At 43.2% G+C, this 11,562-nt stretch overlaps 1 protein-coding gene and 1 non-coding gene across 2 annotated transcripts in view; one reads left to right on the plus strand and one right to left on the minus strand.

Moving 5' to 3' along the window:
* Positions 1-230: 230 nt before the first annotated feature.
* Etf1 (eukaryotic translation termination factor 1) overlaps positions 231-11,562 on the minus strand; it is a 27,563-nt gene continuing 16,231 nt past the window's right edge. Inside the window, exons 3-11 of the mRNA XM_036204900.1 lie at positions 11,103-11,278; positions 10,688-10,827; positions 7,115-7,253; positions 6,746-6,936; positions 6,295-6,424; positions 4,756-4,911; positions 4,352-4,416; positions 3,636-3,783; positions 231-2,454 (exon numbers count right to left, since the gene is read on the minus strand). Coding sequence (XP_036060793.1) covers positions 2,372-2,454; positions 3,636-3,783; positions 4,352-4,416; positions 4,756-4,911; positions 6,295-6,424; positions 6,746-6,936; positions 7,115-7,253; positions 10,688-10,827; positions 11,103-11,278 — 1,228 coding nt within the window. The 3' untranslated portion in view covers positions 231-2,371. The remainder of the gene's footprint in view (positions 2,455-3,635; positions 3,784-4,351; positions 4,417-4,755; positions 4,912-6,294; positions 6,425-6,745; positions 6,937-7,114; positions 7,254-10,687; positions 10,828-11,102; positions 11,279-11,562) is intronic.
* On the plus strand, positions 5,424-5,542 carry LOC118595098. Its single transcript, XR_004946471.1, has one exon. It is a non-coding gene; the product is annotated as a small nucleolar RNA SNORA26 (small nucleolar RNA).

The following is an 11,562-nucleotide window of genomic DNA, read 5'->3' on the forward strand; positions in this document are numbered from 1 at the left end:
TATCTTAAACAAAAATCCAAAGCCAAACACATGCAGATTTCCTTCTGGCACAGGTGTGAAAGCGTAAGCCTGGTTGCAACCTCAGCTATCCTTCACACAGACAGATACTGTGGGAATAACTCTAAGGCTGAGCATTCATTAGGAATAGCTAATCTGACAAATAGGAGGAGACAGTCTCTGTAGTTCAGACTTTTCTAGGAACATTCCTAAAAAATCTCAAGCACACAAAATAGTCTTAAATATGGTTTAATACTCTTCTCCATTTCTGTACATCACAACACCGAGATTCTGCTCTTAGGGTCTCTCTGCAGAGGCTAGGGAGTGCAGGCTACGGTTTTACCCCTCTCACTTATGTGTGTTTGTATGCGTAAGTGTAACACATATCGGTATATATTGATACACACATCAATATATAATGCAATATATATCACCAAGGAGAACACATTGATTAAAGAAATACAAAAATTTGGCATCATTTCCAAACTTAAATAGTAAAAATAAAAACTACAAAAGGAGCTGCATACCCTAAATGTATCATGTGAAACAACAAGCATATTCAAAAATGTAAATTTACATCCAATTTCTCTGGTCTTGTCATCTCACATTAGACCCATTTACAATGGCAAAACCCTAAGGTACTGCTGGGAAGAGTGTGTTTGCTTGCTCTTGGGTGTTCTGCAAACCAACAGCAGAGCCCAAAGCAAAAGCCTGTTCTGGTGAAGCCTCCCATGTTGGTGAACACCAAAGGATCGACTCTTCTCACGGGGGGTTGAGACATCAGGTTACACGACAGACAGTCATTTGGACCTCAGAGTACAGTGTGAGAACCAGAAGTTTGACATTGCAGACATACTCCCTCCATTCAAGTGAGACAGGATTATTGGAACGATAGGCAGGTCTGTAACCTGGGAACAAGGAGCTGGTTCAGACCAATAAAGCTACAAGTGACTGAGTCAAGTCAGTGAAGAACAGCAGTCAGGCACTAAAGTGTTAAAAGTACCCAATTTGATGCCCAATGTACCCCACCACCCTGGTGAGTGTGTGTGATACCAATCGACTTTAACAACCTTTGGTCCTAAAAGTCCACTTGGTACACTTCCCCATCGCTACCACTGGGCACATCCTACACTCATTTGCTGTTGCACCTTGAGCACACCATGACCTTGTACACCAACTTTTGGATCTAACATGGTTTAATCCACGGTGCCAGAAACTGTGTTCCATCCCTCCCCACCCCTGCCCTCCCCACCCTCCTCCCATACTTTCTCATCTGAGAGGTGCTTCTAAATCCCACTTTTGAAAAAGATGCTCCAGCCCCACCAGGGGTTCGAGAAACATGCACAGTCATACATGTCTTGTCTGTCGTTCCTGTGAAAAATCTTGCAGTTCATTTGAAAGGAAAAAAAAAAAAATCAAAACATTCACATAATCTCATGCCATCCAACACAAGGAAACACGACCACCTCCCTTTATCAAGAATAGATCCAAGCAAAATCACCTTTGAATTTTTTTTTTTTTTTTTTGGTTCCACTAAAGTTGCATGTTTTATTTCTCCAATCCCAGCAATAGCACAGAAGCCCCATTGTGTCCATCCCCAACTGGTTTCTAGTAGGCTGAGATCACAGCAGCTTCATTAACGTCAGTGACACCAAGGGCTCCCAAATGCGTGGCACAGATGTGCCTCCAAAGAGATGGAAGTCAGGAGCGCACTGGCCCCGGGTTCCAGCACTCAGTTTGACTTTTCGTCAACCTGCACCTTTGAAACAGTCTGGGAGTGGGAAGTGAGGGAGTGAGGCCAAAACGGCCTCCTATCAGCTCACCCTTTCAACATTAAACAGAGACCAAGAGAGAAACAGTTCCAATATTTCACCACATATATTTCTGCTTGTGCAGTCTAGTCTGAGAATGCCATGTAAATGGGTCACTGCGAAATGCAGCAATTGAGTTATTCTCCGATCAAAGTAAGAAACAAACCAGTATGATCTCACTTCTACTAACTTTTGAAGGTTTACAGCAGTTAAAGTATTTTTGCTTCTATGTATGAAGGTTAAAAAAATCATTTTTTTCATAAAATACAAGAGCAACCAATTTTACCATCAAGTAAAAGTAAAAACTGGGATTCGTTTTTAAGTTAGTCCGAAGTGGCATTTAGGAACTTAGTTGTGGCTGCTGCGCTGACGCCATGACAGGCCAAAGTGTGGGTTGGGGCTGCTTTTGTTTCCCTTTTGTCATCAGTCTCCAATGCTCACGGGTTAAGTTCTGGAAATGCTCCAATTGTAAGGCAGGGATCTGTTTGGACTCCACCACGGGTATGCTCCTTGGGTCGAATGCTGGAGGGTGAGGCACATGTTGCCGGACCCATGTCGACTACCTAGTAGTCATCAAGGTCAAAAAATTCATCGTCTCCTCCTTGGTACTCCATTCCCTGGAAATCTACTCGGTACCGCAAGATACCTGGAGAACAGAGCAGAGTCAGTGACCTGGGTGCTGGAAGCAGGAAGGGATTGCTCTTCCCAGAAGCCCATCCTCTTCCAGAATTACAAAATGGTCACGATCAGCCCCAAGGCACAAGGATTGCCCAGCTGGAGGCCAATCTGGGTGGCAGTGAGTCCCAGGCCAGCCCCCTGTGCGCACCTCCAAAACCCACAACGGAGAGGGGAGAGATGGAGTGGACAATAATAGTGCCTGTGCTAAGCCTGATGACCCTTCCATTCCTGGAACCCACATGATGGAATATACTCCCTCAAACACAACACAGGCCCAGCAAGACGGTTCTGCAGGTCAAGGCACTTGCACAACCAGACTCACACGGTAGAACCAACTCCTGCAAGCTGGCTGACCTCCATATGCATGCCATGGCACTCTTTTTTTTTTTTTTTTTTTTTTAAAAGATTTATTTATTATGTATACAGCATGTATGACGTATGACTGCAGGCCAGAAGAGGGCACCAGATCTCATTATGGATGGTTGTGAGCCACCATGTGGTTGCTGGGAATTGAACTCAGGACCTCTAGAAGAGCAGTCAGTGCTCTTAACCTCTGAGCCATCTCTCCAGCCCTCCATGGCACTCTTGTGCCAACATAGAAACACACGAAACAACAAAATCTCAGAGATTAAATATTACTGAAATATGGGTTGGGGATTTAGCACAGTGGTAGAGCGCTTGCCTAGCAAGCGTAAGATCCTGGGTTGGATCCTCAGCTCAAAAGACTGAAATACATTATGTACATGCTTTAAAAAAAAAAAAAAAAAATCGGTATGGTGGCATATGCCTTAATCCCATTAGTCCCAGCACTCAGGAAACAGAGGCAGGCGGATCTGAGTTCAAGGCCAGCCCAGTCTACAAAGTAAGTTCCAGGACAGCCAGGGCTACACAGAGAAACCCCGTCTTGAAAAACCAAAACAAACCACACACACATATATACCACACACAAAACCCCCCCTCAGGAGATCATTATTACATATAAATACATGCTAATAAAAACCATTAAAGATAAGCAAAGTGGTTTAAACTAAGGAATGTGCTGCCACCTGCTGCTGTCCACACCTCTTCCAAGTAGAGCAAGCATATGCCACCCTGAAGTAACTTATTTCAGGCCCTGGTAAGAAACCCTGTTTGGAGTTTGCTACTCACCTCCAATTCCACCAAATCCTTTCACAAACTGTGATCCTTCTTGTGACTTATCTGTGACAATTTCTAGTGTAGCTCCAAATTTTTTATAGTTGTTAGCAAACCATTCCAAGAGGGGCATGCTCTCAATCAGTTCATGCTCCTGTCCAGTCTACAGGGCAGTCACGACACAGAAACACTCGGATTAGAATACAAACTGCAGCCTGACCCTCTCAATATCCCTGCCCGTCATTACTCATCCTCCTACCCACTGGGTACTAGAAATGCATGATCCTAAATATATCCTGGTTCTTGGGTAGATAAACTGATTATTTCAGTAAATTTACCCTCAAGCTGTAGCCTCAGCAACAAACTGTCAAACCATACTTAGTTGTCAACTAATACAGCAACATTGGTCTCACAGGGCCAGACAATGCAAATCTATGTTATTTCAAGGATAATAATGTTTTCCTGCTTTTTTTTTTTTTTTTTTTTTAAAGAGATAGGGACTTATTATGTAGTTCTAGCTTGCCTCAAACCTACAAGTGTCTGTTTCTGCCTCCTAAGTGCTGGGATTACAGACGTTTACCACCCCCAATCCTCCAGCTTCCTTGACTACTTCAGATCAGTGTGTGGCAGTTAGACGAGAATAAGGCTTTGTTTCCCAAGGCTGATACTCTATGTTACTAATGCTCTAACAATGCTTTCTGTATGTTATCATTAAATAAAAAAGGACATACCTCTTTGTCTGTGAAGTGAGATTTATCCTTCTCTTGTTCTGGAGTTAAGTAGAGAATTTTCTCCTCTGTAGTATTAAAAGTTAAAAAAGAAAAAAAATGTTAACCTAACATCACAATACTAATAGATATAAATAATAAGGAGATTAGATAAGAAAAGGAGTCTTCGGCCAACGCTAGCAAGCCTCCCATGAACAGCATACACCCCTGGTACCCTGCTCCTATAAGGAAACATTCCTTGGCAAATTTAACTGGTAACAGACATCAAGTAGCTGGGGGTGGGGTGGGGGGCGGGGACACATAACCCTAGACCCTATGCAGTTTTATGTTCCCGTCTAACTGGGCCTGAAACCAAGGCTTCCTGAACACAGGAAATGTAATAGCAACAATATTTTCTTCTGTTTTACCTTCTGTGCCTTGGCAATGAAGAACGTATCTCATTATATCCAGATTTTCATAGACTATTAGAATTTCTACAGCTCCCATTTCCAAAGCCTTTAGTGTATCTTCGACTCCAAAACAGTACTTGCCTGTGTCCTGGCTAATTTCATCAAAGTATCGCCCTGTGGATTAGGGACATAGCAATAAAATATATGGTTGTTGTTGGTATCCATGAACTTAATCTTAACTATGGATTAAACATTCAGAAGAGTAAGCACGGCATGCCAAAGTGTACTATGGGGCTAGGCCCATGATGGTTATGTTTGAATATACACAGACCTTTACTTGTTATTGTAACCTAAATGATAGCATACCATTATTTACATAATATTTACAACGTGCTAGGTATTACAAGTAATCAAGAGATAATTTAAAGTACATGGGAGGGTGTACATAGATTATATGCAAATACTACACAATTTCTCTAAGGGTCTTGCACAGCTGTGGATTTTATAACTCACAAGATTATGAAATCAGTTCCACATTCCTGATCACTATAAAGAGAATCCTACTTTCAAGCCCATGTTTGACAGATAACCCACCAGAGCCTGTTCCCAGTGCCTAGCTGCAGGCCCACGTGGCTGAGACCAAGATTTCCTGGACCATCTCTGTTGAGCTCCTAGGTCTTCCCAAGTCATCCTTTTAAGGTTGCGGCTGCACTTTAAGAAGCTAACACAGCAGGGTAAAGGAACTCCATGAGATCCAGGGAGAGACTGGAAGCCTCCCCTTTGGATCCTGTCTAGAGTTACAGCTGGGGGAAGAAAAAAGATTCCATGCAGGTTTTGGTTTTATGCAGCCCAGGCTGACTTCACGTTTGTTATATAGTTAAGGATGACCTTGAACTTCTGATCTTCCTGTCTCTAGCACCCAGAGTGCTGGGATTACAGGCTCCCCAACCAGAATATCATACTGGTGCTGTGGACTGACTGGAGGGGGCTCGTGAATGCTATGCAAGCACTCTATCTACTGAGCCACTGCCCCACTGGCCCCAACCTTCACCCCGGGGTCGCCCCCTGAGAGATCAGGCTGGCTGGAACTTGTGGCAACTTCACACCCTCAGTTTCCTGAGTGCTGGGATTACACAGGCATGTGCCACCATGTCCAGCTGATACTTTTCCTCAGTGAAAATGTTTAGCTTTCCGTCGTCCCCCCCCCCCCCCAGACAGGGTTTCACTGTGTAGCTTTGGAGCCTGTCCTGGATCTTACCCTGTAGCCCAGAACTCACAGAGATCCGCCTGCCTCTGCCTCCCGAGTGCTGGGATTACAGGCGTGCGCCACCACCGCCGGGCAGTTTTCCATTCTTTTACTCTTTCTAACTTCAGTTTTGTATGAGACAGTCTCATACAAACCAGGCTGGCCTAAAAGCTTTTGTGGCCACCTTAGTGTGGGGATTACTAGTATGGACTACTACCCCCTAGGCCTTTCTTTTATACCTTTTCAGTGTCTTCAGACATACACCAAAAACATTTCACAGAATAAGCAAAATAGTAGCATTTCAGTAATACCTATTAATTTCTTCTCTTGGATGAACTTCACGTTGGAGAGAACTTCAGTAGATAATTCAATGGCTTGGTTGAATCCATTTTCACCACCATAGGATATATCAACTAATTTTAAAACTTTTGATTGCAACCTCTGGCACAAATAGAAACAAAAACATTAGGATCTCAAATACCTTTACTAAAATCCCACTCTCTCTTAAAAAACAAAAACAAAATGTTACTGGATCCCCCAGGAGCTGGAGTTATAGGTATTTGTGAACCATCTGATGTGGGTGCTGGGACCAAATTTAGGTCCTCTGCATAAGCTATGTGCACCTTTAACCACTGAGCCATCTCTCCACCCAGAGATTTTTTTTAACCTAGGGAATTTATGGCTAGGGATGCAAACACATGCATAATATGCTGAGGATGAATGTATCCCAGACTCCCGAAACGGCAGTTCCTTATCTCTTACCTGATCAAACATGTCAGATTGACTTAGTTCAGTTTTAAAGTCAGCTGATCCAGCTAAAACCAGACCAGCCACATTCACTTTGTCTCCAGAAATAAACAGCTGCACAGCAGTCTCTGCTACTTTCCGAACATAGTTATGTCGCTTTTCCATTCTTAAACGGGCAAAACGCAAGGCTGATTGACCTCCTCTGCCTTTGACACAAAAGTGGTAGGGAAGACAGGGTAACTATTAAAGAGCACAACATGCCATCAAGTAAAAACAACCAGTCAAGCTAAACACAGAAAAACCACCACCTCCGTAACTGGTTAGCACAAACTGATGAGTACTGTTAGACATAAGTAAAAGGACTCAAGCAGCCCTCCTATATACCGTGTTTCTTTGGGAGATCCACAGTGAATTTGTGCAGGACTTCTCTGGTGTTTCCTTGGAGCGTGCCAAAAAGAGCACCACTGCCGTCTATTACAATAAAACCAAACTTGCTGTCATCTGAAAGCAGTGCTGTAAGAGCCTAAAAACAAACACAACACTACCATCAGCTCCGGGCCTGCCAGGCGGGGCCGCGTTCACAGCGACTCACCAACTCTTACCCCACTCAACATGGTATGTCACTATGGAGGGAACGGAGTCATTTAGAGACCTCAGCTATGAACCTGTATGCAACACTCCTGTAGAATGGTGTTTTCCACTCTGCAGGGAAGAAGGGGAAGTACCTACTGTGTACAGTTACAGTGAGTTTTGGAAATAGATAGTGATGATGCACACTGAACTGCACAACTAAAAGCAGCTAAGGTGATTTATCTGGATTTTACCACAGTAAAACCAAGAAGAAACAAAATATCTCAAAATCTAAACTTGGGCAGGCAAGATGGCTCAGCAAGTAAAGGTGCCTAGTGACTGACTATACCTGGTCCCCAAAACCAATGTGGAAGGGACAGAATCAACCAAGTCGTCATGACCTCCACAAGCAAGCCACAGTGTCTGTCCCCTTTTACCCACCCCAATGCACACATCACAAACTTAAGATAGACACAGTGGCATTCTATAATTCCAGCACCGGAGAAGCAGACACAGGAGGATTTCAAGTTCAAAGCCAACCTGAGCTGCATAGTGAGAGACCATCTCCAAACCCAATCAACCAGCTACCAACCAATCAAACAAAATGCCAGTAGAAAAGTGTAGTCTCTTTATTTTCCTTTCCATCATTTTATTTAGATAGAAGGCATATAGACTGCAACGACCAAATTAAAGATGAATTTCAAAATTTGGTTTCTGAATTTCTAGAGTAGTGCGCTGAAGGGCTTGGCCCCAGGGAGCCTCCTGCACTCTGAGCTAGTCACTCCCAGCCAACTTAGCTTCTGTTAACTATCAATGACCTCAGCATTACTAGACAGCACTACCACAGCAAAAGAATTTTGTAAATCAATTCTATAGTAACAAGTAAAGGGAAACAGACGCGTCTGAAAAGACTTTCGTTTCAGAATGTTTCTCTCAATTTTAAAGAGTACCCACCCCCAACAGGGTTTTTCTATGTAGCCTAGGCTACAAACTCAGAGTGCCTCTGACTCCTGAGATCAGAGACTTTTTGTTTTTGCTTTTTTAATGTGCAGTGATGTTTTGCATGTATGTCTATGTGAGGGTGTCAGATCCCCTGGAACAGGAATTTACAGAGAGGTGTGAGCTGCCATGTGGGTCCTCTGGAAGAGCAGTCAGTGTTCTTAACTGGTGAGCCATCTCTCCAGCCCTGGACTAGGGTTTTATAGGTGGACTACTGAGATACACACTATGCTGTATCTCTGCCTCTCCTGAGAGGCATGTAAGCAGCCCTGGGGCCCACAGAGACATACTTTCTGTGATGGACTGAGACTTATATAGCCTTGAGAAATCACTTATTCTATTTTAATTAAATAAGAAACCCTCTTTATAAAAAGGTCTAGAATGTAAGCTACCTCAATTAGCGATCTATCTTCAGACAAATGAAATTTAGTAGTAGGTTTGGTGTGGTGGCATGCCTATAATGTTAGCACTTGGGAAGCAGAGGCATGAGAACTGAGTCCAAAATGCTAGCCTAGGCCAGACAGCAAGATCCTGTCTTAAAACAAGAAAATCAGGTGTGGTGGGATTCCCTTGTAATCCTAAGCACTCAGGTAGTCAGAAGGACCAGAAGTTCAACGTCATCCTTGGTCATACAACAATTTTGAGAATATCCTGTCTCAACAAAATAAACTCCAATAGGGGCTAAGGAAGTGACTTGCTATGCATAAGGACCTTGGTTTGGATCCATGTAAAAAACTAGGTATGGGGGAATGCTGGGTGCTTGGGGTATTAAAATCTTCACCCTTAGCTCTACTAGTCATTTTAATTATTGGAAGGAAAGTTAAAAATCAATTATGCTAATGTAATAACTAAGCTAAATAGCCAGACAATACACCTACTGGGTACTTTTTAAATCAGAAAGATCCAAAGTCTGCTTTCATCAAAGTTGATATAAGCAAATCCATAAGCCAGAGTGCCTAACAGTCTCAAGAGGCCTTTGCCAGGACACTGGAGGCTACGAAGAAGGAAGCTAGATCATCATACAGTCAACCAAGCTTCGGCTGGGACTGGACTTCCTGTCAAGTTAGCAAGTCACCCACTGTTCACAGTGGACAAATGTCAGCTCTAATTCCACTGCAGAGGGTTTTCTCTAGGCTGACGAGAGACAAGGGACTAAAGGAGGGGCCAGCTGTGGATTCCTGATTGCTTCCTGTTGACTGATTTAGGTCAGTCTAATGAGGTCTCTTTTCCACACTTAATGTTCATCAGTTAGCTCTGTCACTCAGGTTTCATAAGAACAGGGAGGGAGGGAGGGAGGGAGGGAGGGAAGGAGGGGGAGAGAGAGAGAGAGAGAGAGAGAGAGAGGGAGAGAGGGAGGGAGAGAGGGAGAGAACCCAGTCATTAAATGCATTTTATTTGCTTATTTTTCAACAATTTGTGAGCTTAGCACTAACGTGCAAGAATATAGGCAAGCATCCCTAGTAAAGAGTGAGAGGTATCCATCAATCAGCAGGCAATCACCTGCCTCTAATTAGTTCTCTAAATCCAACTTAGCACTTTCCTCAAACATCATAATCAACATACGGTATTTTGAAAATAGTTGTGATGGAGGATGCCCAGATGAAGTGCCAAGCACTTCAGAGGTGGAGGCAGGAGGACCAGGAATTTAAAACTAGCCTCAGCAACATGGACCTTATCCTCCTCCACCACCAGCACCCCCCCCACACACAAAGGAATGAAGAAAAAAGAAAAAAAAAAAAAAAGCCTGTGTAAAAGGTTACAGTTGCCTATGGTTTAGAAAAGTGACTTCTCAAAGGATTAACTATGATTACTATCTGAGCTACCAATTCTATTTCTACATATATAATCTACAAAAACAAAAGCAAGGGCTGGAGAGATAGCTCAGAGGTTAAGAGCACTGGCTGTTCTTCCAGAGGTCCTGAGTTCAATTCCCAGCAACCACATGGTGGTTCACAGCCATCTGTAATGAGATCTGGTGCCCTCTTCTGGCCTGCAAACAGAACACTGTCTACATAATAAATAAATTTAAAAAAAAGAAAAGCAAATGGTTACAAACAAATCCCTGTGCATGAATGTTTACAGTGACATGTTCATGAAAGCCAGACAGTGAAAAACAACCCAAAGACATCAATGTATAAACACGTAGGGAATGTGGCTTATCTAATAGCACAGAGCACTCAGTGATGAAGTGGTCAAATAGTGCAGAACTAGGCTGGCACACAAACAGTCTTGAAAAAGGATGAAGAGAAACGCTAGCCTATGGGATTCCACTCTCTAGTAACAGAGAGTAGATTAGTGGTGGCCTGGGGCTGGAGAAGCCGAGGGAAGAGGGCAGCCGCTCATGGGCACGGGGCTTCTGTAGCTGGGAATGCTCTGTGCTCATCTTACCTCCGTATGAAACTTGTTGTCACACAAATACAATGATGTATTAATTGGTTTGAAAGGTTCAAAGTCAATGTTGACTTTCTTTTCCTTTCCTTCTTCTGTTACAATTGTTCCACAGTAAACAACCAGACCATTTGGAGGTACTGCAAAGAACATAAACAATTTCTCTACTTTAATAGTTCCCATAGCTACAATTTACATAAAACAGAAAAACCCTTAAGACTCATAGGCAAAATTCTCAACCCAATTCCAAAACTTCCTCGAAGATGTTCCAGTACTATTATTCCTTAAGTACAGCAAATACTACTTAGTGCACAATGAAAACAAAAAGCTAAAGACCAATGACGTCAACTGGCTTAAGACACAGGAAGAAAGCACCATGGAAGGAGCTGGGCAACAGAGAGGGGGAAATGGTTACCTTTGTTATAAAGTTTGAGTCTCTGCTGTACAGATGTGATAGCTCCCAGGACAGAAAGGCGGTTCACTCGTGACTTAATGTTCGATGCAGTTCCAAACTCGTCTGCTAACATTTTTGCCACTCGTGAAATCTGGTCTTTAGGAGGAATGATCAGCGATATCATGCTCGTGCCATTGCTGGAGAGAGAAACACACCAGTTTAAATTCATGTTTACCATCAGTAAACTGAGCTCCGGTGAGACACTCCAGAAATCGTAGAAACACACAGGCGCATTTTCCAAAGGAGCATTTTCCAAAGGAAGCTAACAAGAGTCAGCAGACAGTAGGTGCTCAATGACTTCAGTACTGAGATTAGGCACTCAAGGGGAAATACTTCATTCTAAAGATGAAGAGAGAAGGTTGCTATGCAGGACCAACAAGCTGGAATCAGATTCTGGTAGCTCTTCAGTGGGAGAAGCTAT

The sequence above is a fragment of the Onychomys torridus genome, chromosome 13, assembly GCF_903995425.1.
Source record: "Onychomys torridus chromosome 13, mOncTor1.1, whole genome shotgun sequence".
Lineage (NCBI taxonomy): Eukaryota > Metazoa > Chordata > Mammalia > Rodentia > Cricetidae > Onychomys > Onychomys torridus.